At 41.4% G+C, this 27,566-nt stretch overlaps 1 protein-coding gene across 2 annotated transcripts; it reads right to left on the bottom strand.

Annotated features, from left to right (window-relative positions):
* Window positions 1–909: 909 nt before the first annotated feature.
* Window positions 910–25,615, bottom strand: psmc2 (proteasome 26S subunit, ATPase 2). Of its 2 annotated transcripts, none has more exons than XM_068059261.1 (12): window positions 25,438–25,615; window positions 21,532–21,569; window positions 19,173–19,254; window positions 17,019–17,118; window positions 14,737–14,868; window positions 14,441–14,513; window positions 8,713–8,808; window positions 8,239–8,403; window positions 7,717–7,804; window positions 3,146–3,348; window positions 2,635–2,731; window positions 910–1,866 (listed from the first exon to the last, which is right to left on the bottom strand). In XM_068059261.1, the coding sequence occupies exons 1-12, from the start codon at window positions 25,508–25,510 to the stop codon at window positions 1,709–1,711; spliced, it is 1,305 nt and encodes a 434-aa protein (XP_067915362.1). In that variant the 5' UTR covers window positions 25,511–25,615; the 3' UTR covers window positions 910–1,708. The 2 variants fall into 2 exon arrangements, with proteins under 2 accessions (XP_067915362.1, XP_067915361.1); XM_068059260.1 differs by lacking the exon at window positions 25,438–25,615 and adding an exon at window positions 25,235–25,295 and having other exon boundaries at window positions 21,532–21,620.
* Between the last annotated feature and the right edge of the window lie 1,951 nt (window positions 25,616–27,566).

Genomic DNA, 27,566 nt, shown 5'->3' with positions numbered 1-27,566 from the left:
TCAACAAATAAAACGCACAAAGTTTGTAAAATGGCCAATTTCAGAAAGGATGAGATTTCTGTCCGGGTGCATTTTTCACAGCCATAACTTTGGTAGGGCCCTTATCTTTGGGTCGCCAGCAAACATTCAACCTTGTTGGCCACACCTTACTCCAGCATGTGTAGTCACAGAACTATCCTCCTCCCCCAACCACATGATTCCACTACCATCTTTCCAAATACAGACAACACCCATGTCACTCAGTAAGCAGTTAAAAATTGGGTTGCAGTCCTCTCCCAACCATTTGACTGACAGTCAAGGATCAAGAATCTATTCATTTTCCAATTGGCATGGGAAGGGATAGATATGACAGACAACTAATGGCAGGAGGATAGAGAGGGGGGCAGTTGTTTGAAACCTCCACAAACACATCCAACCTGGAATTGGCAACTCCACCACATCATCAGGTTGGGGTTGCAACAAGGAGCAGGGGATATTGGTCAAAGTAGGAGCTGCTGAGGGGATAGGGCAGGGCACAATCCCAACATGGGGTTCCCAACATCTCGCACCAAAAAGGGGGCAAATTAGAGGGTCTGAGCTGGTAATGGGGTCCTTCAACAGGCAGTTGGCCATTTATTAACATATGCAAGGATCTAATGATTATTTTAGGTGCCCACTCAAGACTCCTAAAAAGAAAATGGACCCCACAAATTTAGCAGTGAAACCAATGCTTGCATATATTGGGCACAGACCATTCCACTGCAAATTGGTATGCTCTCTACTCAAAAAACAGGTATAACACTTATCAATATCTATTTCAATAATATTCAACTACCATCAGTAGTCCAGGCAATAAATGGTTACATGGCATAACATCTAGAGTTATGAAATGCCAAAATAAATATTCAACAGATTACATAAGGCAACATGTTAGATGGTCAGAAATTTGACTTTTATAGCAGCTCAGAGCATTCAAAAGATTCATATAAAGCCAAAGATTATCCAGTATAATGCGTGCATCAACATTCTGAGGTTTTCCAACAGTTAATTCTGAACTTAAGTCTATTTTTACTCTGGAATTCTTATATTGTTACACTGCACATTTAAAAGAAAACTTTCATTTATATAGTGCCTCATCATGTTCTAATGTTCAAAAGTGCTTTGCAACCAATAAATTACCTTGAGGTTAAGTCACTTATTGAGGCCAATGTGGCAGTCAATTTGTTCACAAGACCCACAAACAACAAAATTAGATGAATGATCAGTTTACCTGATTGTGCTATGTGTTGGTTGAGTAAGGAATTTTGACAAGGACAGCAGGAAACTTTGCTACTCTTCTTTGAATAGCACCAAAGATTGTTTTACATCCATCACAACAGGAAGCTTAGTTTAACGTCTCATCCAAAAGGCGACAACACAGCACTCTTTCAATCCTATTCAAATCCCAGAATTGGGCTCGAGTCTACAATCTTTAAATTTAAAGGCAAAGTACTATCAACTGACTCAGGCTAATGCTGGGATTGGAGTCAAATTTACATACGATGTACAAAAATCTGCATCTTTATCAGACTGGTGCTTTTTTTTTATTTCTACTGGAACCTGTGCAATACAAAGTTGTGAAAACATTCAAAGTTCATCACAACAATCCATTATATTTGTTACACCGAATCAAAAGCACAACTGGGTTACAGAATGCAAATATCACACAGAGAAAGAGACTATAGCTGAATCAATTGTAGGTCATGTATCTTGGAGTAGCACTAAACTTGGCATATGACTTGATAACTTTATTCACAGCTTCCAAGAAATCTTTTTCAGTCGCAATTTTTCGGCGTGCTCGGATAGCAAACATTCCAGCTTCAGTGCAAACACTGCGGATCTCAGCTCCTGCAAAGAAGTGGAGAATATTACAAAGCATGATAAAATTACTGTATGATACTCCATCATTATCAATTTGTGCTAAAGACTCATCTACTGGGGCTGGCCAAAGTAATTTTACGTACAACTAACAGATAGGGAGATAATGCTGGAACTTCAGATGGTGTGCCTAAGAGTCATTTGGTAACACCCTGCCTTTTTTATTTTATTTAGAGATACAGCACTGAAACAGGTCCTTCGGCCCACCGAGTCTGTGCTGACCATCAACCACCCATTTATACTAATTGTACATTAATCCCATATTCCTACTACATCCCCTCAATTCCCCTACCACCTACCTACACTAGGGGCAATTTACAATGGCCAATTTACCCATCAACCTGCAAGTCTTTGGCTGTGGGAGGAAACCGGAGCACTCGGCGGAAACCCTTGTGGTCACAGGGAGAACTTGCAAACTCCGCACAGGCAGTACCCAGAATCGAACCCGGGGTCGCTGGAGCGGTGAGGCTGCGGTGCTAACCACTGCGCCACCCGAAATCCTTTGAATCAGAAGTTTGTTGATCCCAGAGGTAAAAGAACAGTGCGTCATACTTGTAACCTCAAGTTTTTTCTTACAGCCAATGGGTACTTAAAACGCCCAAAGTAGCACCCAAGGTCAGCTATAACAGATTCTTCATCTATTAACACTTGTAAACATTGATATCTAAACAAAGAAATGAAAAAGTTCATAATGTGTGTTTCATAAATTGATTTAAAAAAGACTTTAATTTAACCCACCTGTACTATTAGGACACAGTCGAGCAAGCAATTCAAACCTTATGTCCCTCTCCACACTCATGGAACGTGCATGGATTTTGAAAATATGGGTTCGGCCCTGAAATGAAAGTCAAATCAACTTATTGCATGTAAACCACAAATTTTTTTATCTTTATACATTCCAGGTAGGAAATAAAATAAATGCTCAATTTTTCACATTTGCCTGTTTCGATCACGGCAGAAACAGTTATAGGGCAAAACGGGTAGTGCTGGAAATCAGTTGGCAGGTACGTATTAGGAACATCAATATTACAACTGAAGTTATTTATATTTTTTTATGGGTCCCTTGCTAATTTATAACTTACATAAAACAACCAAGCTTTTTGTACAAGGACTACAGACATTCAATATAGTTTCATAAAATTAGTTTTGTTAACAAGTAATAAACCAGAATAAAATTGTTGCTAAAAACATATGAATATCTGAAAAACTATTCAATATTCCAAATGTATCTGGAAAAGTATTTCCATACCTCAAGATCTGGCAAACTGAATTCAATTTTGCGGTCTAAACGTCCAGGTCTCATCAGAGCTGGATCTAATGTATCAGGCCTGTTTGTGGCCATCAGTACTTTAATGTTGCCTCTGGGATCAAAGCCATCAAGTTGGTTAATAAGCTCCAGCATTGTGCGTTGAACTTCATTGTCACCACCAGCACCATCATCAAAACGAGCACCTTGGAGAAAAGAATAAGTTATCCATCAAATACCAATACACATGCTCAACACATTACTCAGCAGATTTGAAATACAGAAAATTGGCTATTTAGAAATTTTTTTTTTTGGATGTGGGTGCCACATCATAATTGGAGTAGCACTACACATCTTATGAAAAAAGTACATTCAACCAGAAGAGACCTTTCGGTCCCAATATTGACAGAGGCGGATTTCGTAAAGGAGTTGGAAACCCTGAAGTCTGGATTTTCCTGTGTGGAGTTTTGACTCAACAGCATGCGTCTTTGTTTTTAAAAATATAAACTAGATTCCCACCTGGAAGTCAGCCTGATCGACAGACTGGCAACCTGTCGGGTGGGGAACACTCTGGAGGAGGTAAGGAGACCGCAGCCTCTAGTAGGACCTGGTGGGGTGGGGCGTGACAGGAAGAAGCACTCCTGCTCTTCCTGACACACACGCAGTGTTGTAAGGACACTTATCTTTTCCCTGAAGTTGTTCTTGCTTCCCTCGAGCTGCTGGGTTTCCCAAGGTCTAGGAAACTCGGCCAGCCAGGGTTAAACCTAAATCTGCTGTCCTTACCTGGTCTGGCCTACATGTGACTCCAGACCCACAGCAATGTGGTTAACTCTTACATGCCCTCTGAAATAGCCTAGCAAGCCACTCAGTTGTAACTAACCGCTACAAAGTCTATAAAAAAGGAATGAAACCGGATGGACCACCCGGCATCAACCTAGGCACCGGAAACAACAACGGCAAACCCAGCCCTGCCGACCCTGCAAAGTCGTCCTTACTAACATCTGGGGGCTTGTGCCAAAGTTGGGAGAGCTGTCCCACAGACTAGTCAAGCAACAGCCTGACATAGTCATACTCACAGAATCATACCTGACAGACAATGTCCCAGACATCACCATCACCGGGTACGTCCTGTCCCACCGGCAGGACACACCCAGCAGAGGTGGTGGCACAGTGGTATACAGTAAGGGGGGGGGGGGGGGGGGAGTTGCCCTGGGAGTCCTCAACATCGACTCCGGGACCTCATGAAGTCTCATGGCATCGGGTCAAATATGGGCAAGGTAACCTCCTACTGATTACCACCTACCGCCCTCCCTCAGCTGATGACTCAGTACTCCTCCATGTTGAACACCACTTGAAGGAAGCACCGAGGGTGGCAAGGGCACAAAATGTACTCTGGGTGGGGGACTTCAATGTCCATCACCATGAGTGGCTCGGTAGCACCACTACTGACCAAGCCCTAAAGGACATGGCTGCTAGACTGGGTCTGCGGCAGGTGGTGGGGGAACCAACACGAGGGAACAACATACTCGACCTAGTGCTCACCAATCCGCATGCCGCAGATGCATCTGTCCATGACAGTATTGGTAGGAGTGACCACCGCACAGTCCTTGCGGAGACGAAGTCCCGCCTTCACATTGAGGATACCGTCCATCGTGTTGTGTGGCACTATCACCGTGCTGAATGGGATAGATTTCAAACGGATCTAGCAATGCAAAACTGGGCATCCATGAGGTGCTGTGGGCCATCAGAAGCAGCAGAATTGTACTCAACCACAATCTGTAACCTCATGGCCAGGCATATCCCCCACTCTACCATTACCATCAAGCCAGGAGACCAACCCTGGTTCAATGAAGAGTGCAGAGGGCATGCCAGGAGCAGCACCAGGCATACCTTAAAATGAGGTGTCAACCTGGTGAAGCTACAACACAGGACTACTTGCATGCCAAACTGCGTAAGCAGCATGCGATAGACAGAGCTAAGCGATCCCATAACCAACGGATCAGATCTAAGCTCTGCAGTCCTGCCACATCCAGCCATGAGTGGTGGTGGACAATTAAACAACTAACTGGAGGAGGTGGCTCCACAAATATCCCCATCCTCAATGATGGGGGAGCCCAGCACATCAGTGCGAAAGATAAGGCTGAAGCATTTGCAACAATCTTCAGCCAGAAGTGCCAAGTTGATGATCCATCTCGGCCTCCTCCTGAAGTCCCCAGCATCACAGATGCCAAACTTCAGCCAGTTCAATTCACTCCACGTGATATCAAGAAACGACTGAAGGCACTGGATACTGCAAAAGCTATGGGGCCTGACAACATTCCGGCAATAGTACTGAAGACCTGCGCTCCAGAACTTCTTCCGCCCCTAGCCAAGCTGTTCCAGTATAGCTACAACACTGGCATCTACCCTGCAATGTGGAAAATTGCCCAGGTATGTCCTGTACACAAAAAGCAGGACAAATCCAACCCGGCCAACTACCGCCCCATTAGCCTACTCTCAATCATCAGTAAAGTGATGGAAGGGGTCATCAACAGTGCCATCAAGTGGCACTTGCTTAGCAACAACCTGCTCAGTGATGCTCAGTTTGGGTTCCGCCAGGGCTACTCAGCTCCTGACCTCATTACAGCCTTGGTTCAAACATGGACAAAAGAGCTGAATTCAAGAGGTGAGGTGAGAGTGACTGCCCTTGACATCAAGGCAGCATTTGACCGAGTATGGCATCAAGGAGCCCTAGCAAAACTGAAGTCAATGGGAATCAGGGGGAAAACCCTCCGCTGGCTGGAGTCATACCTAGTGCAAATGAAGATGGTTGTGGTTGTTGGAGGGCAATCATCTGAGCTCCAGGACATCACTGCAGGAGTACCTCAGAGTAGTGTCCTAGGCCAACCATCTTCAGCTGCTTCATCAATGACCTTCCTTCAATCATAAGGTCAGAAGTCCTGATTCTTGTACAATGTTCAGCACCATTCGCGACTCATCAGATACTGAAGCAGTCCGTGTAGAAATGCAGCAAGACCTGGACAATATCCAGGTTTGGGCTGATAAGTGGCAAGTAACATTCGCGCCACACAAGTGCCAGGCAATGACCATCTCCAACAAGAGAGAATCTAACTACCTCCCCTTGACATTCAACGGCATTACCATCGCTGAATCCCCCACTATCAACATCCTAGGGGCTACCATTGACCGAAAACTGAACTGTAGCCATATAAATATCGTGGCTACAAGAGCAGGTCAGAGGCTAGGAATCCTGAGGCGAGTAACTCACCTCCTGACTCCCCAAAGCCTGTCCACAATCTACAAGGCACAAGTCAGGAGTGTGATGGAATACTCTCCACTTGCCTGGATGGGTGCAACTCCAACAACACTCAAGACGCTCGACACCATCCAGGACAAAGCAGCCTGCTTGATTGGCACCCCATCTACAAACATTCACTCCCTCCACCACCGACGCACAGTGGCAGCAGTGTGTACCATCTACATGATGCACTGGAGCAATGCACCAAGGCTCCTTAGACAGCACCTTCCAAACCCGCGACCTCTACCAACTAGAAGGACAAGGGCAGCAAATACATGGGAACACCACCACCTGCAAGTTTCCCTCCAAGTCACACACCATCCTGACTTGGAACTATATCGCTGTTCCTTCACTGTCACTGGGTCAAAATCCTGGAACTCCCTTCCTAAAAGCACTGTGGGTGTACCTACCCCAAATGGACTGCAGCGGTTCAAGAAGGCAGCTCACCACCACCTTCTCAAGGGCAATTAGGGATGGGCAATAAATGCTGGCCTGGCCAGCGACGCCCACATCCCATGAATGAATAAAAAAAAAACAGATTCCCAGCCTTATAATATTCAAACAACCAACCTGCCTCCTGGGAGCAGCTGGATTCCCACCTTCTGTCCCACCTCCATTAAACACAGAATTAGATGGGCCGAAGGCAGGTTGGGGTCAGATCTTATATTTTAAAAACTTTACATCTCACCGGACTTTAACCAACCTGTTTTTGGGGTTAAAATGACCCCCTTAAAGGTCCAGTATATTTGCTTCGCTTTTAGATTTTAGCTACTTGCACAGAAATGTGGAAATTCAAATTAGGTGCACTATTCTTATAAAAATATATCAAAACAATGTGAATACTGAAATTACTGACTACAAGAGCTCAGAAATAGATTAAAAACCTCGCAAATTAGTTAATTCTTCTTCAAAATTAAATTGCCAGTCTTAAACTAATATGCAGAGTATATTTCAAGACTTGTTTTATCAAATCACAACATGAATTACTCAATGAAGAGATTAATTAATATACTCAATAAGTTAGTTCCTTCATTTGATAAGTTGGCTGGTTGAGATTCCAGTAAGGACACACAAAATGGTTTCATTTACAAAAGTTTTCTGAAGTAAACAAATACTCTCCATATTACTGGCTCCATTTAATATGACATAGCTACAACCATCTGCTCAATCTATCTACTTATTAAATCTCCATACACAAATCAACTACATTTATATTTTCAAACTTAGTTAGCCATGAAACATCCTCCACTTCTCTGAAGAAAATATATGTAAGTACCTCCAATTGCATCGATCTCATCAAAGAATATTAAACATGCCTTCTTTGTTCTGGCCATCTCAAAAAGTTCACGAACCATTCGAGCACCCTAAATACAATTAAATGTTATGTTAATTTTCTGTTAAGCATATCAAGAACAATTCTAGTCATGTAATAATGTGATAGAGGTCACCGTTAAGTAAATTTTTGTCATGTGAAATTATAAGAAAGGATTCAACAAATCATCTCCAGCGGCCTCCTTGGTGTCAGGGCTTCCATCCTTTCAGAAACTAGCATTTTAAATTTTCACAGAATAATTGTTAGAGGAGAGCTGAAACGGGTGATCAAAATTGAAAATATTGCTTCAATGTCTTGTGCAAAGGACAGATTGATAGAGACAACAGCCCTATCCAAGTATTGCATTGGAGTGTCAGCATAGATTATGTATACAACTACTAGAGTAGGGTTTCGATCATCAATTTTCACAAGCGAGTGTATTACCACACCACTAGAAGAGAAATGTAATGAGAGATTGGTCTTTACCTCTCCAACGTACTTCTGCACCAGTTCAGATCCAATCACTCTTATGAAGCAGGCATCTGTCCTATTTGCTACAGCTCGTGCACAGAGAGTTTTGCCTGTTCCTGGTGGCCCGAATAGCAGCACTCCTTTTGGTGGTTCAATACCAAGGTTCACAAAACGTTCTGGCTGATAATCAAGAGTGTTATTTATTATAATTCTTTCTTTGCCAGTATAAATATTTCATTTAGCAGAATTGTAGGACAAAGCTGTAGTAGCTATGTCAAAATAGCATAAGCAATCCAAAAGGAAAAAGTGTAATGTTTCCAGTTAATTGGTTGTTTACATCCTATTTGGGGTTGGAATTTTTTTTTTTTCACAACTCTGTTGTTCGTAACACACAAAAAGTATTGACATTACTGCACAAACTGGATCTTTAAAAACTATTAAATCATAAGCAATTTATACTATTTTGTTTCACACCAGATATATACTTACATGCAGCAAAGGAGTTTCCACAACCTCCCTCAATTTCTCAATCTGCTCTTTGCAGCCACCAACATCACTGTAGGTCACATCTGGCTTTTCTTCCACCTGAAAATGCATTGAAGAATTAGTTGCTTAAGCGCTTCAAAGTTACCCTGTAAATACAATTTTTACAATAGGTCAATAGTATTGTGGAGGAGGAGGAGGAGGAGGAAAGCTAGTCAAATTATTACAGTCCACACAGTTTTAAAGATTTGGTCAATTAAGTACCTTAAAAAAAATCATGACACCAACTAACGAACAATAAAGATTTCAGTAATATTTATGCCAGTTTACAAAATTATGATTATTCTTCAGCCAGACACAGCTGTACTTGTTTAATGGAAACAGCGAACTGAAACAAAAATGTTGATGTATCACTAATAATATAATGCAACCTTCTAGCCATAAAAATAGTTCTCTAAACTTTTCAAACTTGATTACAATGGCAGACCTCAACATTGCAAATTTATATTGTGACTGTAGATTTGAACAGGTTAATAACTCACTAAGGGTGCAATACTAAACGGAGAAGATTTCAGAGGCCACTAAGTAAGTTTAAAAATATGCCCAATTTTAAAGCTCCATTTCTGTATTAGTATTTTACTTGGAAAACAAAGTAGTCCTGACGATAATAAAAACAAGAAGTGTTGGAAATACTTAGCAGGTCTGGCAGCATCTATGGAGGGAGAAGCAAAGTTAACATTTCAGGTCAGTGACCTTTCATCAGATGAAACGTTAACTCTGCTTCGCTCTCCACAGTTGCTGCCGGACCTGCTGAGTTTCTCCAGCATTTTTTGTTTTTATTTTTATTACAGGAGCCTGAAGATTTATAAATTTATCCATAATAACTAATAAAACTGCACTGGAATACAACTATTTTCTCTGGTTCCCTCTCCTCAGTAATTATCCCCCTTCCTTTCAAATCTGCATCATCAATCCCCTGCTGCTCAAAAAGAAACATTTTTACTCCGTTGTACCGCCCCACCTCCAGCCTCCCTTTCTTCTCCAAGTCCCAAATATCTCGCAGCTCCAATCAGGTTTCTACTCCATCACAGAACTGAAATGGCCCTAATCAAACAAACAAATGACATCCTATGTGATCATGGCACACTATCCCTCATCATCCTTCACGACCTGTCTGCAGGCTTTGACACACAGTTGACCACACCATCTTTGCCCAGGTGATTCCACTCTTAACTACAGTCATAGCCAGAGAATCTCCTGCAATAGCTTTTCTTCCTGCCCCCACACTGTTATCTTCTGGAGAGATCAAGGATCTATCATCTGAAAACATGTCAGTTCCCACACATACACTGACAACCCAGCTCCACCTCACTACCTCCCCGCTTGACCACTCCACTGCCTCTGATTTGTCAGACTGCTCGACAACATCCAGCCCTTGATGAGCTGATATTCCCTCCAATTAAACACTGAGAAGATAGAAGCTACTGTCTTTGGTTCCGACCACAAATTCTGTTTCCTAAGCACAGATTCCAGCCTGCCTTCCCGGCCACTGCCTGTCCGAACCAGACCTCCTCCGTTTTCTTAGGCAGCTGCTTAGGACCGAGGATGATTTGCTTCTACTCCAGTTCAGTGAGTTCTAACTTGGCTAACAAGTCTGATGAGTGAACCGCAGACTTAACGACCTTTGGGGCAGGTGGTGAAAAGAGGGAGGGGCTGTGTGCCCCTTCTGCCGCCTAGATTCGGCTTCCGCGTGCTCCCTTCAAAATCTCATGAGGTGCTCGGTACCTTCCCAAATGCACCTTCTCCACTTTGAATGGTCGAGAGACGGGGACTCCCATGAGACAGTATGTTGATTTTTTTCAGGAATGCCTTGAGAATGTCCCTAAAGTGTTTCCTTTGTCCTCCTGGGAGTCTTTTGCCACGGCGAAGCTCAGAGTAGAACAGTTGCTTCAGGAGCCTGGTGTCAGTCATGCAAGTGACTGAACAATGGGCTACCTTCAAAGAAGAGATAGTTCAGACACAGTCAAGGTGTATTCCCTTGAAGGGTAAAAGGTAGAACCAATAAATCCAGAGCTCCCTAGATGACAAAAGAGATAGAGATGAAGAAGAAGAAAAATGTACTTATGACAGATATCAGGTAGATAATACAATGGAGAACCAAGCTGAATATAGAAGGTTCAGAGGGGAAGTGAAAAGGCAAATAAGAGAAGCATAGAGAGAGAATATGAAAAGAAATTGGCAGCTAACATAAAAGTGTTCTACAGGCATATAATTAATATAAGCGTGGTACAACGTGCAGTAGGGCGCCAAAAGAGGGATTTACGCTGGAGGCAGGGGGAATAGCTAAGGTATTAAGTGAATACTTTGCATCTGTCTTTACCAAGGATGAAAATCCTACCCAGGCCACAGTGAAAGAAGAGTTAATTAATATACTAGAAGGATTCAAAATAGATAAGAGGGAGGTATTAAATAGGCTGTCTATAAAGTTGATAAAGTACCAGGGCCAGATGAGATGCATTCAAGGATACTGAGGGAAGTGCGAGTGGAAATTGCAGAGGGACTGCCATAATTTTCCAGTCTTCCTTAGACTTGGGGTTGGTGCCAGAGGACTGGAGAATTGCAAATGTTACACCCTTATTCAAAAAAAGGGTGTAAAGATAAGCTCAGCAACTACAGGCCAGTCAGTTTAACTTTGGTGGTGGGGAAAATTCTAGAAATAATCTGGGGCCAAATTAATAGTCACATGGACAAATGCGGATTAATTAAGGAAAGCCAGCACAGATTCGTGGAGGCAAAAATCATACTTAACTAACTTTAGTGTTTTTTGAAGGGGTAATAGAGAGGGTTGATGAGGGCAATGCTGCTGATGTGGTGTACATGGATTTCAAAAAGCATTTGATAAAGTGCCGCACAACAGACATGTGAGCAAAATTATAGCTCATGGAATAAAAGGGACAGTAGCAACATGGATACGAAATTGGCTGAGTGACAGGAAACAGAGTAGTGAATATGGATATTTTTCAGGCTGGAAGGTGGTTTGTAGGAGATCCAGGGGTCAGTATTGGGACCCTTGATCTTCCTCAAATATTAATGACCTAAACCCAGCTGTACAGGGCACAGTTTCAAAATTTGCATACAATACTCTTTCATAAAAGGTTTCTTTACAACATATGAAACTTGGAATAATTATGAACTGCGAGGAGGATAGTGTAGAACTTCAAAAGAACATAGACAAGTTCATGGAATGGGTGGACAAGTTGCTGGTGAAGTTCAATGCGGAGAAATGTGAAGTCATTCATTTTACTAGGAAGAACATGGACAGAAAATATAACAAACGGGTACAGCTCTAAAAGGGGTGCAAGAGCCGAGGGACCTGGGGGCATATGTGCATATGTCACTGAAGGTGGCAGGACAGGTAGAGAGAGCGGTTAATAAAGTATACAGTATCCTGGGATTTAAGAGGGGCATAGAGTACAAGAGCAAGAAAGTTATGTTAAACTTGTATAAGACACTAGTTCGGCCTCAGCTCGAGTACTGCTTCCAGTTCTGGATGCTGCATTTTAGGAGAGATATGAAGGTACTGGAGAGAGTACAGAAAAGATTCATGAGAATGGTTCCAGGGATGAGGAACTTCAGTTATGAACACAGACTGGAGAAAATGGGATTGTTTTTCCTTGGAGAAGAGAAGGCTGAGAAGAGATTTGATAAAGGTATTCAAAATCATGAGGGGTCTGGACAGAGTAGAAAGGAAAAAACTGTTCCCACTTGTGAAAGGATCGAGAATGAGGGCACAGATTGAAAGTGATTGGCAAAAGAAGCAAAAGAAAGATGAGGAATAACTTCTTCATGCACTGAGTGGTTAGGATCTGGAAATGCACTGCCTGAGCGTGTGGTGGAGGCAGGTTCAATCGATGTATTGAAAAAGGAATTAGACTGTTATCTGAAAAGGCAGAATGTGCAGGATTATGGGAAGAAGGCAGGGGAATGGCATTAGGTGAATTGTTCATTCGGAGAGCCGGTGCAGACATGATGGGCCAAATAGCCTCCTTCTGCACTGTAACAATTCTGTGATTTTGGGTGATTAGCACCTCAATGCTGGAACATTGGCTTGGGAGAGGATGTTGAATTAGACAGTCTATCCTGCCAATGAATGTGAAGGGTTTTGCAGAGACAGCGGTGGCGTTTCTCCAGTGCCTTGAGGTGCCTGCTGTAGATTATTCAAGTCTCTGAAGCATACAGGAGCTTCTTTTTAAAAATTTTTCATAGGATGTGGGCGTCACTGGCAAGGCCAGCATTTGTTGGCCATTCTTAATTGCCCTTGACAACTAGACCATTTCAGAAAGCAGGTAAGAGTCAACCACATTGCTGTGGGTCTGGAGTCACATGCAGGCCAGATCATGTAAGTACAGCAGATTTCCTTCCATAAAAAGGATATTAGTGAACCTGATGGGTTTTTATAACAATCGATGATTGTAGTAATGCCATAAAACTGAGACTAGCTTTCAATTCCAGATTTTTTTTTATTAATTGAGTTTATTAATTCATTGAATTTAAATACCACCAGCTGCCATGATGTGATTTGAACCCATGGCCTGGGCCTCTGGATATCCATGTCGATTGACATTACCACTATGCCATCCTCACCCTTAAGAGATCACTGCTGCCTGGTACACCATGACAGTAGCCCCAGATTTGAGGTCCTGGTCCTCAAATATTTTCTTCCTCAGTTGGCTGAAGGCAGATCTGGCACATTGAAGCTGCTGGTGGATTTTGTCATCTATGTCTGCCTTTATTGAGAGGAGACCAGACCATTTGTAATCTTAGTTGAGCTTCCGACCCCACATCCTTTCCATCATCAAGACCACCTACTTCCAACTCCACTGCTCCTATTCAGCTGCTGCTGGAATCCTTGCTCATGCTTTTGTTACCTCCACACTCAACAATTTGAATATTTTCTTAGCTGGTCTCTCATCTTCCACCCTCCATAAACTTGAGCTCATCCAAATACCTTTTTTAAAAAATTAATTCATGGAATGTGGATGTCACTTATTGCTCATCCCTAATTGCCCTTCAGAAGGTGGCAGCGAGTTGCCTTCTTGAACCACTGCAGTCCATGTGGTGTAGGTACACTCACAGTGCTATCAGGTAGGCAGTTCAAGGATTTTGACCCAGCAACGATGAAGGAATTGTGATACAGTTCCAAGTCAGGATGGCGTGTGACTTGGAGGGGAACTTGCACTGGCGGCCTTTGTTCTTCAAGGTGGTAGAGGCCACAGGTTTGGAAGGTGCTGAATTATACCAAGTCCCGTGCACTCATCATCCCTGTGTTCAGTGACTTATATTGGCTCCTGGTCCCCATATGCCTTTTAAAATGTTAAAATTCTCATCCTCGTGTTCAAATTCCTCATGACCTTGCCCCTCCCTAATCTTCTCAAGCCCTACCTCCCAAATAGAACTCTGTGTTCCTTCATCTCTGGCCTCTGTTCATTCTCCACTTCCTTCATCCCAGCAATAACAGCCCTTCCTTCAGCTGTTTTGGCCTTAAGCTCTGGAATTCGCTTCCTAAACCTTTGTGCCTCTCCTTTCTCCTTTGGTCCTTAAAGCCTATCTCACCTATCCTAATAGCTCCTTCTTTGACTTGGTGACAATCACTGTCTGATTACAATCCTGCAATGCACCTTGAAATGTTTTAGTATGCTAAAGGCACTATATAAATACAAGTTGTTGGACTTACTTGCATCATGGTAACTGTGGGATCAATCTTTGGAGGCAGCGGAATATGGATTTGGTACTTGTTTCGATCCACACTGTAGAATTTTAAAAAGTATTTTAAAATGTGGTGCAGTCTGAAGTAAAATAATTTTATACTGATTTGTTGTTTATAACAGATATAAAATGATCAATGCAATCATGACTCTGAAGCTAACTTAAATTTAACGAATTAAAATGTATAAAATTCTTCAATTCAGTATAACATAATAGCCAGCCTATCAACTGGCGCATCAGAAAATTTAAAGATTTTGTTCATACCCAACTCTCATTCCTTCCTCAATGTCAGTGGGAGCCACCTGGTCACTCAAATCAACCACAAATTTTGCAAACTGCTTCACATTAATGATGTACTTGGGATCTTCTGAATCTGCGTTAATGATCTTTGTACATCTACAAAAAGAAAAAGTGCCTTCTTGTTCATTCTTTTATTGAGCTGCAGCAAGTGACAATGTATAATCATAGGCTTGGATTTATATAGGTGAAATGCTTAACTCCCTTAAACTACTTAATCAAAACACATCTTCCGAAGTATAGCAATCATACCAAGTGACAACTCCTTTATTCATTCTGCTTGAAAATCAGGATCACTGAAATACCAATTAATGAATCATAAACGAGTCTCAGTCCTGTCTTCAATGACACCTACAGATTGCAGTGCTTTAATATTAAATTGTCAGGACTGTGTCACATTGTAAGCATCAACTGACCTCACTCACCCAAATGAATGCAGTGAACTTCAGTGAATTTCATCAAATGCAGTAATCAACTAGACCAAAACGGGTCAACGTCAGAAAGTTTGGTTTGCTAGACATGTCTACTGTGCACTAGACTGGAACTGCACAATTCAAAACCTTTGGAAGGCAATGTACCCCTCCAGAAATTCAATAAAATGCATAATATCTAATTTTATCAAATGCAATAAAGTTCATACATCCATTCATTTGCATGAGTGAGGTCAATTGAAGCTTACGATGTGACAAGGTCATGACAATTTAATATTAAAGCACTGCAATCTGTAGGGGTCAATGAAGACAGGACTGAGACTTGTTTATGATTCATTAATTGGCATTTACTGAACTTGCTCAAATACTGAGATTTTGGTTTTCTGTGAACCAATGAGAACCTGGAGGGATACCTTGAGAGGGTGACTGCATCAGCAACAGTAAAAATGCAGACTATAAAAAGGGGGGAAAAAAGTTCTCATTCACATTGTCTTTGATAAAATACTCCAAGAGGAACAATCAAGAGGAAATCAACTTTCTTACTTTCAAGTTCAGGAAGAGGTTTTTAATCTAAAGTCAACTGCTCCCACACATACACTTTCTTGAGATTCAAACAGCAGTATAGAAGCATTGCAGCAACTCACCAAGACTCTTTCGACAGCACTTTCCAAACCTGCAACCTCTACCACCTAAAAGGACAAGAACACCACTACCCACTTGTTCCCTTCCAAGCCACAAACCATCCTGACTTAGAACTATATTGCCATTCTTTCACTGTCATGGGATCAAAATCCTGGAACACCCTCCCTGACAGCACTGAGGGTGTACCAACACCACATGGATTGCAGCAGTTCAAGAAGGCACCTTCGCAAGGGCAATTAGGGAAGGGCAACAAATACTGGCTTTGCTAGTGGTGCTCACATCCCATAAATGAATAAAAGGTTTAACTGGAATGTTTGGAAGAATGTAGTCATTATTATGTGAATAGTATCCAATTAAATATCAAACAAAATTAGTTTGTTATGGCATGGAAAATAAGGAAAATGGAAGGATGTCATTCTCTAAAAATTTCACGTGCATTATCTTCAGTAATGCGAAGACAAAAATCTCTGCTTCTTACACACCTCTGCTCTAAGAGTAACATGCTTTCATGAAAATAGGTGATCTATGCTGGGGCAATTAAGTGATGAAAATTACTCTAAACTGGTATCAAAGGTTCTTCCATTCTTTGTTTCCAGCAACTATTAGGATTCAATTTATCTTCAGCTGCGCCTATAGAGCCACAGGAGGAGGCCATTTGGTTCTTTACCAGAGTAATCTAAACAAATCCCACTGTCCTAAACTGCATCTTCCTTTAAAAAAATTTTTTTAATCGACTTTCCCTTAAAATGTTTTTGCCTCAACTATTCCCCATCCCAAACCATTCCATTTTCTAACAATTCTAAACAAAATAAAACTTCCAACCTTTCTTCTCACATTTGATCACAATTAAATATAATGACACCTCATCAATGACTTCCTAAGCAGAGGGATTAATTTTTCCAAGTTCACCCAATCAATACCCTTCATAATTTTAAATAATACCAGTATCTCAAATTACATTATGCAGTCTGATTTTTCTGTCAATAACCTACAGATTACATAATGAAGCAGCAGCACACTATGGGAACAAATTAGTTCAAATATACTGGAATACTATCAGTTCACAAGGAATGAAAAACAGTTGTATTAAGGATAAACATGGGTTAGAGTTCCATGCGACTGGAAAATTCAGAACATTCTTCTTCAGTTTGAGGTAGAGCATTTTAGAATTCATACCTTGCAACCTGCAAAGGCTGCTCACTCTGCAGAGTCTGTTTGTCTGCTGCTAGATCCCATAGCGCTGGAGGAGCCAGACCAGTGTCAGACTCCTTGATACCTACACATAATATATTTTTAAAGAATCAACTCTTTAACTTGTACTTTGAGCAAAGTAAAATTGGACAGCACAATAAATTCCACATGTAAAAAATCACTTCTAAAAAGATATTAAACCATCCTTCACTCAGCTTGTTATTTAAAAGAAATCAAGTTGCTTGCCACAATACGTGATCTCAATCCAGTGATATCCCTCGTACTTGTAGAAGACTACTATACATCCCTTAGATTGTAAGTAGTCAAACATACAAGAAAATGAAGTTAAATGTGGTTAAGAGTGATGTCTCATGAAAGTTTTCAAATAGCTACAGGTAAATTATGCGCAAAGCAAATATTAACATTCATAATACTTCAAGCACAATTCACTAAGAGCAGAAAATTCCAAAGTTTTTAAACTAGATTTGATATAAATCACAAAGTGCCATGTGGAAGATGAACAATAATTTTCTGAAATTTGGGATTAGTTTCAAGAAAGGTTATCCCTACAAGGCTGGCAATTCAAGCAACTTCTCGTATTTTCTTTTCCAATTAAACCAGACAGAATACTTTAAAATATTACAAAATGAAAAACTCATAACCAATCTAATGATCAAGAAGTCAAACAAATCTACCTAAAACAAACATAGCAGTGATCCCACAACCAATGTATCAAAGCTGCCATATCCAGTAATGAACTGTAGTGGACAATTAAACAACTAAGAGGAGGAGGACGCTTCATGAACATTCCCATGCTCAATGATGGCAGGGCCCAGCATGTAAATGCAAAAGATAAGGCTGAAGGATTTGTAACCATCTTCAGACAGAAGTGTCAAGTAGATGATCCATCTTGGTCTCCTCTTGGAGGTCCCTACCATCACAGATGCCAGACTGCAACTAATTCGATTCATTCTATGTGGTATCAAGAAACATCTGATTGCACAGGACACAGTAAAAACAACCCAACTGTAGTGCTGAAGACTTGTACTCCGGAAGTAGGCACGCCTCTTGCCAAATTGTTCCATTACAGCTACAATACTGGCATTTACCTGATGTGGAAAATTGCCCAGGTATACCCTGTCCAAAAAAGGACAAATCCAATCATCAACCTATCAGTCCACTCTCAATCAGCAAAGTGATGGAAGATGTCGTCGACAGTGCTATCAAGTGCCACTTACTCACCAGTAATATGCTCACCAATGCTCAGTTTGGGTTCTGCTAGGCAGCTGGCAGACTTTCTGGCTGCATGGGGCAGGTGGACACCAGAGATATGTCCACAGGCTCCATGCAAATTAGCTGGTCTCCCGCTGACCCTAGCTGACTGGTGGGCACATGAGGGCATGATTCAAATATAACCATGCCCCGTAGATTGTTAGGGCCTAAATACTTAAGCTAACATAACACATAACCCCCAATCAATACCATCATTCTAAGTTATACAAAAGCATACTATACAGTGGAACCTTAATAAGGAAGTTCTTTATATGTGACCTTCAATCGTGACTGAGCCATAAAAGCCTGCACACATGTAAGCACTAAAAATAGGCTTTAAAATGTTAAACAAAATATTATAGCAAGTTTGACATAAAGAATCAGCTAAAAATAATTCAGTCGTTTGTTGAAAGGGGAGAGAAAGCAGACCAACAAAATGTTTTTGGGCAGTGGGATTATTGTAGTTTATAGGGGTCTGAGTGTCTCAAGTGATGGCATAAACCATAATGCCTAACCCAGTAGTTAGTAGATACCAGCTGACCCAAGATGGCATTACTTTTCTTTAACAACAAATAGCTCATTGTAATTCTACTGGAATGTTTGTCAGACCACCCCAAATCCATACACTTGAAAACCAATGCATTTCTGTATATAGAGAGAGCTTTTAAAATAAACTATTTGGATCAAAACACTATATACATTGACAACATTTGTTAAAATACTGCCAGCAGCAAAATTTACACTGAACAAATTTTATCTCTATCTGACTGTATGAAGCCAGTAGTGGGTACAAGCACCTGATACGCTATTTTCAGGATACCAGATCTAATCATGTAAGTAGCCTTTGGAGGTTTTATTCAAACGCACCGGTCAGCTCATTAATTTTCTTGAGAAGTTGTTGGATGTCATCCTCTACTTGCTTGATTTGTCTAGAATAAGTACTCTGACCCTACAAAACACAAAAAATGGGATGTAAGATGGTCATACCGCTGCAACAAAACCAGGCATTAAACTGGTATTAACTAGGTATTAAAAACACTACTCATTTTGGCCAATTAAATCTGATGCTCTGGTATGCACTGCCACACAATCTATTAGAAAATTAATCAACAAATTAAGTTACTAATTATTTTAGAGACCTGTAAAAGGCTTAGAACAGATGAAGAGGCATTTGCAAGTTTTCGCCATTGGTTCAACCACTAAAATAACGTATGATACCCCAATGTATTCTGTATCAATCATCCACCAATTTGCATGATAATGCATCCCTTTTGCTGTGTAACTGGATTTCCAAACATACCCAGATCTGAATAACTCAAGACTTGAATATGTCATGGTTATGTGCTACCACTAAGAATATACAGTTTTGTACTGGAATATGCATTACACAGGTCAGAGAAGTTGCCTGTACAGGTCAAGAAAAGTCAATACTGTTAAGTGCTTTTTGGCAAGTCAAACAAATCCTCGCCATCTTTTTTCCCCTCACTTATTCTGTACAATATCAATGGAAACAGCTCTAGGAAATCAGAAACACTAACCTAGTGAGCCGACCCCTTTCATAATGCAGGTTGGTTTTCCAAGGGATGAGCAGGAAAATAGGATTCCCCGAGGAGGAATAAAATGGCCACCACAGCCACTTCACTCCACCCTGGCCATTCTTTTAAGCATGACTTTTTTGGTTTGTGAATTTTCTCCTGTGCCCATCCCCCTGAAGTTATTGCTTGTGTTCCAGTTCCATAGTCACCATCATCTGCCAGAACATCAACATTGCTCATGTGTGAGCTTTTGCAATGAATGTGGACAAGTTATTCAACCTTGTGGTATCAGTCAAACTTGATCTGATCCTCACTCAACACTAATATACACGCAGTTCCTGAAGGGGTTTTTTGGACCGTGCTCACAAAGGGGAGATCCCGTTGATATTTATTCCCCTGCTTAACTCAGACGATACAGCAATTGTAGGAATTCAATTGCAATCTGGTTTAGACCAGAGGACTGAATGTGAGACTTTATTATTCTTTATGGCTCACCTGTTCACTGTGTAAACCTGCTGATCCATCCTGAAAGCTAGCAGCTCATTTAAGACTTGTTTCATTCAAATAAGGAACTAAAATATAAACATTATGCATGTACCAACAAGTTACACATGTACATAAGATTCATTTACGGCACAGAAGGCCATTCGGCCCATCGAGTGTTTACCAGTTCTCCATGGAGGAATCTCGTCAGTCCAACTCCCCCGCTCAATCCCCGTAGCCCTGTAAATTTATTTTCTTCAAGTGCCCATCCAATTTCCTTTTGAAATCATTGATTGTCTCTACTTCCACCACCGTCACAGGCAGCAAGTTCCAGGCCATTACCATTCGCTGCGTAAAAAAGTTCTTCCTCACATTTCCCCTGCATCTCTTGTCCAAAACCTTCAATCTTTTTTTCATTCATTCATGGGATGTGGGAGTCACTGGCTTGGCTAGCATTTATTGCCCATCATTAATTGTCCTTGAGAAGGTGGTGGTGAGCTGCCTTCTTGAACCACTGCAATTTAATGTGGGGTAGGTACACCCACAGCGCTGTTAGGAAGGGAGTTCCAGGATTTTGACCCAGCGACTGTGGAGCAACGGTGATACAGTTCCAAGTCAGGATGGTGTGTGGCTTGGAGCGGAACTTGCAACTGTTGGTGTTCCCATGCATCTCCTGCCCTTGTCCTTCTAGGTGGTAGAGGTCGCAGGTTTGGAAGGTGCTGTCTAAGGAGCCTCGAGTCCCATAGTCCTTGTACCAACAGTTAATGGAACAGTTTTACCTTGTCTAGCTTATTTAAGCCTGTCATCATCTTGCACACCTCTATCAAATCTCCCCTCGATCTCCTTTTCTCCAGGGAGAACAACCCCAGCTTTTCCAACCTAACTTTGTAACTAAAATCCCCATCCCGGTAAATCTCCTCTGCACACTCTCAAGGACGCTCGCATCTTTCCTAAAGTGTAGCACTTTATCAAATGCCCTTTGAAAGCCCATTTACACCACATCAACTGAATTACCCTCATTAACCCTCTCTTACTTCATTGAAAAACTCAATCAAATTAGTTAAACACTTTGCTCTTTATAAATCTACGCTGGCTTTTAATTAATTCACATCATGTGCCGCATTCGTGCAGTTAGCTGCAATAATGACAAAAAAGTTAATGTTTACAATTTTCTAAGAATGGCAACTGAACATAAGCAGGATACTTACATAGGTCTTCAGGAGCGCAATATCCCCTTCATCTAATGCTGCAATCATCCAAAAGAAATTATTAGAAATGAAAATACATTTACCTGTAACTAAAAAAAAATCACTCGGTTGATTACTGGGCTAAAAAGTAACATATTTGACGATTGTATTGAAATCTGTTGTTAAAAATAAAACCCCAGGGAAAATAAGTCATCAGCTTAAAACAAAAAGAAAGGAGATATATTTGAAGCTATCACATGAGCTCAGTGAGAGCACGAGTTGCTACAGGAGAGAAACTAGACAGAGATATGGGATCAGGAAGAGGGCATGGGTAGCATTGGAGAGGGGAGATTTAGCTTGGTGGGGAAATAAAGGGAGAAGCAGAAGTGGCAACTGAACAATTCATCTCAACTTTAATGACAAGTGACATGTCCATTTCTATGGATATACAAGTCAACAGGAAATTACGCTATGGCTTTCAAATGCAATCAGATGACAGAGTACTAAAGGCCGGCTCAGGTCTGCAAATGAAACCCAACCAGAGCCCGACAGAACCACATCCGACCCGAGCCCTCTCATTCTTTCCTGCGCCCGACCCAACCACCGGAACGTTCAGTTAACCTAGCTTCCATTTTTCACTTTTTAAGCTTGTGCAGATAAGCAACAAAAACTGTAACTGGACTTGAAAGATTGTTTAAAAAGTACATTAAAATTGTAGCCATGTACTGGAGGTGGTGATAGAGTGTGACCGACCTGAACAAACCCGACCTGAGCCCGAATGCCAGAGCCGGAAGAGCAACCCGACCTGCACTCAACACGTCATCGGGTCTCTTCGGGTTCAGGTCAGGTAGCCATGCTCTACAGAGTACTATCATGTGGCTCACTTATGCTTGCTAGAAGCTACCTACATTCATACCCTGGGACTTGTCCTCTGCAGGCATAAGGAACATGTCCAAGCGTTGTGTATTTTTTGCATTACATAAAAGCGTGGAAGACAATAGTTCCCTGGTGCATTCTCCATGGCAACACCTCAACCAGAGTTGACTTGCCAACCAATCAGCACCCTTTTCTCATGCAGTATAATTGTTGCTCCCTTTGAAATCTGGCATTCTTGCATCTGTCCTGATGAGTGCAAGATGAAAAACTGACTGCATGTCTCTTTTTTCAGCAATACAGAGTTTGATCCCAACACTAAATAGGGGCCAGAAAAGAGCAAGGCTGATCACAAATGTGAAAGTGATGAGGTATGAGTTAAGATTATAAAGGAAAACCATTTGCATTTATGGAGCACCTCACCATGACTCAATAGCGTCCTAAATGCCATTGTGAAGTAGTTTGCATATTGCTTTAGCTTTATGAACTGAATTCTACAGTTTTTGTTACATGAAAGAATGGTACAATAACTAGTAAATAGTCTTTGCATCCCTGAAATGAACAAAGAGTAAGCATGTACACAATGGTGGATACAGATGTCACCGAAGTTATTACATATTTGCTCCAAGCTATGATGGACTTGGAAGCCGCCATTTGCTTGCTTGGCTAATTCCACCCATCCAACATGGACTTTAAAGGGCAGGAGCCTTTCAGCACCAAAGATGGTCACCTTCTTTGTTGCACTTCTCACATTTAAGACTTTCAAGGTTTCATTCCACATAAAACAACACAGCCCCCCACCCAGTTTTAAAGTCCCAACCAACCCACACAATTTTTTCATGCACAGGGGTCAAGTTGAAATTAATGGAGCAGTTTGCCTTGCAAAATTTGGTGAGGCGTTTCCTCCCTGCTGCACCTTAGGAGAGTCTAGTCCTGATATTGATGCCCTTGCAAATAAAGGCCAACTACCCGACCCGAACCTGACGGCGCCTGACGACATGGGTCAGGTTCCAGTCGGGTCGCACCTCCAGTCCGGCATTCGGGCTCGGGTCAGGTCAGGTCAGACACACTCTATCACCACCTCCGGTAAGTGGCTCCAATGTTAATATACTTTTTGGACTTGAAAAGTGGTTTTGTTAGTTATTTTAAGCTTGTGCAGATAAGCAACAAAGTGAAAAATGGAAGGTAGGTTAACTGATGGTCGGGTCGGGCGTGGGAAAAAATGAAAGGACTCGGGCCGGGATGGGTTCAGGGTCGGATGTGGCTCTGTCGGGCTCGGATCAGGTTTCATTTACAGACCTGAGCTGGCCTTTACTTGTAAAGTCAGGGTTCAAAGGCACAACTGCTGCCTTGGATGGTAGAAAAATTTCAGACCAACATTTACTGCAAAGATTAGGAGTGCAAGCAGTAGCAATTTCTTACAATAAGTTACGCGTTAATATGGAAGTCTGCTATGTTTCTCCTGCTGTTGCAATGTTTTTAGAATAAATTTCAGAGTCAATACAAAAATAACAGTTAAAAGGGAACCAGAATTTTGTTCTGGATGATATAAACATTTCCAAGAGATTCAACAATATAGGTACTTCATGCCTGAAATCCAGAGCAGCAAAATGTTCCATAAAAATGCAAGCTATAGGTTTTTTTTTAAAAACGAATTGTAGCTTATGTTAATAATTTCATATCTCAGACATTCCACAGCACAATAACTGGGAAAGAGTTTAAAATTAGAATAATGAAGTAAAAATCAAAATACATAAGTATTTTCATAAGTTACAAAATATCAGTGGACAATCATAAAACACCTCCTATTCAAAAAATAGAATACTCCCTCTTAACAGACATACTAAACAATTTTATCAGCACTGCTGTCTCTCCCGGTTCTGATTCTGGCAGCTTTGTCACCCCTTCTCCTTTTGCCCCCTCCACCCCCCAATCTGCACCTACCATGCTACCTTCCATGATATTCAAAATAATTGTAATGGCCTTACGTTTTAATGCAATTACCCACTGAACTCTAAACTGACTGGATTTCACCCCTCTCTTGCCCCCCCCCCCCCCATTTTAGTTTTCATTTACAACTGCTCCACATATTCCCACCACCGAATATAGCCAACAGCCATAAATCTGTACACAGATCTCAAATACAGTAGTTTTTAATTTTCTCCCAGGCTTTCATACTTTAGCTACTTCTATTAGTACTTGTCTATCAGACAGGGACACTTTTATGCACAAAATATACGAAATTTCCCTGATTAGTTGGCAACAGATCAGGGAAGCAAGTGTCAGCAAGTATTCAACTATAACAAAGCTAATTCTATTATCACACAGCTTCAAACATTGGATGCTAAATAGCAATTCTGGCTGCTTTGGCCTTCACCAAACCCATCAACAATGTTATCATCCTAACTGCTGTCGGACTGGAGATCAAACCTTATGTCTTCTGGTCTGTACCAGGTAAGCACTTGCTCCCTAACCAAAATGGCTTTTCTGGGTTCTAATTTATACAAGGCAAATGAACCACCAAAAGTTTTTTTATTGCATTTAAAATCCCAACATTTTTTTCTGAACAATCACCTAAGGGAAGCCACAAGTCAAAAGAACAAATATAGAATACAATATAGGTGCTAGCAATTTGTGAGCAATAGGAGATTTTACATTATGCATGAAGAAACGGCTTCACAGCCACTAAACTGTTTTTTGAAGCGTACTCACTACTGTAATCTGGGAAAACGCGAAAGCCAATTTGGACACAGCGAAATCCCAGAAACAGCAATTGCTTAAACTATCAGATAATAGGTTTTGATAGTTTTGACTGAGGGAAAAATGATGGCCATGACCCCAAGAAACCCACCACACCACTGCTCGGGAACTTCATTTATGCTTAGAATTGAATCCATACTAGATCAGAGCACCACACTGACAGGGCCTCTGTTACCCAAATCCGCCCCGCTCTTCACCCACTCCATTCCCGCCGTCTCAGGCCTCCAGCTGCGGCCGTGTCAATCAGCAGCCTCCAGGGCCCATCATTTCTCACCGGTTTAAACCGCCACTCACCTCGGATTGGCTTGTCTTCTTCTTTCGTTTCTTCTTTAGCTTTGCGCTGGTCGGTTCCCAGGTAATCCGGCATGATCAGGACAGCAGTAACTGCTCGAGCTCAGCAAGAAATCCACTCAAAACCGCAGCGTTACACAGCACTTTAACAGGCCCAACTCCCAATATCCATTGCACCGGAAACCAACACCCCCCCTACTTCCCAGCATCCGGTTTGTGACAATTTGGCCCTGGCGTCGCCATCTTTGTGATGGGCAAAGCAAACGCTGGATCCTGTTATTCCTACATTTCCTACCAGAGCACATACTTATGCTACATTAATTATGATAGATGATAGCATTTGATTGCATTGTAGCGGAACAATCAGTAGATTTTTTAAAATTAAGTATTATTCCTTCCAAGTAGATGGTCAATTTGCAATATATGTTGATTGTGGCAAATAAATGTGAAACTGTCAAAAAAATAGCTTCTCTTCCCACCCTGGCTTCTCTGCAGTCCCACAAATCTACCCTTGTTCCCCTTTCCAAAATTCCCTAGATTCAGGGAAGTTTCCATTAGATTGTAAAATAGTGAATGTAATTCCTTTATTCAAAAAGGGAGACAGAAAGCAGGAAACTGTGGGCCAGTTAGCTTAACATCTGTCATAGGGAAATGTTAGAAGCTATTAAAGATGTTAAAGCAGGGCACTTAAAAAAATTCAAGGTAATCAGGCAGAGTCAACATGGTTTTGTGAAAGGGAAATCATGTTTAACCAATTTATTGGAATTCTTTGAAGAAGTAATGTGCTGTGGATAAAGGGGAACCGGTGGATGTACTGTACTTAGATTTCCAGAAGGCATTTGATAAGGTGCCACATCAAAGGTTATTGCAGAAAATAAAGGCTCATGGTGTGAGGGGTAACATATTGGCATGGATAGAAGATTGGTTATCTAACAGGAAACAGAGAGTAGGCATAAATGGGTCATTTTCTGGTTGGCAAGATGTTACAAGTGGTGTCCTGCAGGAATCTATACTGGGGCTTCTACCTTTTACAAATTATATGAAAGACTTGGATGAAGGGACCAAAGGTATGATTGCTAAATTTGCTGATGACACAAAGTTAGGTATGAAAGTATGAAAGTGAACATAAGGAGGCTACAAAGTGATATAGATAAAGTGAGTGGGCGAAGATTTGGCAAATGGAGTATAATGTGGGAAAATGTGAAATTGTCCATTTTGGCAGGAAGAATAAAACAAAAATAAAATAAATGTTATCTAAATGGTGAGAGACTGCAGAGCTCTGAGATGCAGAGAGATCTGGGTATCCTAGTGCATGTATCGCAAAAGGTTAGTCTGCATGTATAGCAAGTTAGGAAAGCTAATGGAATGTTATTGTGAGGGGAATTGAACACAAAAGTAGGGAGGTTATGCTTCAGTTATACAGGAAATTGGTGAGACCACATCCGGAATACTGTGTACAGTATTGGTCTCCTTATTTAAGGAAGGATGTAAATGCGTTGGAAGTAGTTCAGAGAAGGTTTACTAGGCTAATACCTGGAATGGATGGGTTGCCTTGTGAGGAAATGTTGGACAGGCTAGGCTTGTATCTACTGGAATTTAGAAGAGTAAGAGGTGACTTGATTAAAACATATAAAATCCTGAGGGGTCTTAACAGGGTGGATGTGGAAAGGATGTTTCCCCTTGTGGGAGAATCTAGAACTAGGGGGTCACAGCTTAAAAATAAGGGTTCACCCATTTAAGCAGAGATGAGAAGAAATTTTTCTCTCAGAGGGTCATGAGTCTTTGGAACTCTCTTCCTCAAAAGGCAGTGGAAGCAGAGTCTTTGAGTATTTTTAAAGCAGAGGTAGATAGATTCTTGATAAGCAAGGGGCTGAAAGGTTATCGGAGGTAGGCAGGAAAGTGGAGTTGAGGTTACAATCAGATCAGCCATGATCCTGTTGAATGGCGGAGCAGGCTCGAGGGGCTGAGTTGACTACTCCTGCTCTTAATTCGTATGTTCTTCATATGGATGCTGCCCCTCGGTGTCATCATCTAAACAAATAGTATCAGTTTCCACATGTACGTTCACAGCTACACTGCCTATGTATTTTCAGCCTGCTTGTCCAACATCCTGTTTTGGATTAGTTACAATT

The sequence above is a fragment of the Heterodontus francisci genome, chromosome 27 (genome assembly GCF_036365525.1).
Source record: "Heterodontus francisci isolate sHetFra1 chromosome 27, sHetFra1.hap1, whole genome shotgun sequence".
Taxonomy (NCBI): domain Eukaryota; kingdom Metazoa; phylum Chordata; class Chondrichthyes; order Heterodontiformes; family Heterodontidae; genus Heterodontus; species Heterodontus francisci.
The sequence above is the reverse complement of the archived record's forward strand: the minus strand, read 5'-3'. Positions and strand labels throughout refer to the sequence as shown.

Bases quoted from the DNA above. Each gene is read 5' to 3' on its own strand.
- psmc2 (XM_068059260.1), bottom strand. From the start codon at position 25,280: ATGGATTCAATTCTAAGCATAAATGAAGTTCCCGAGCAGTGGTGTG. The intron at 19,255-21,531 runs GTAAGTATCCTG...TGTGTTTTGTAG, and splicing joins TTGCGCTCCTGAAGACCTAT to GGTCAGAGTACTTATTCTAG. The intron at 14,869-17,018 runs GTATGAATTCTA...TTCTTTTTGTAG, and splicing joins CAGCCTTTGCAGGTTGCAAG to ATGTACAAAGATCATTAACG.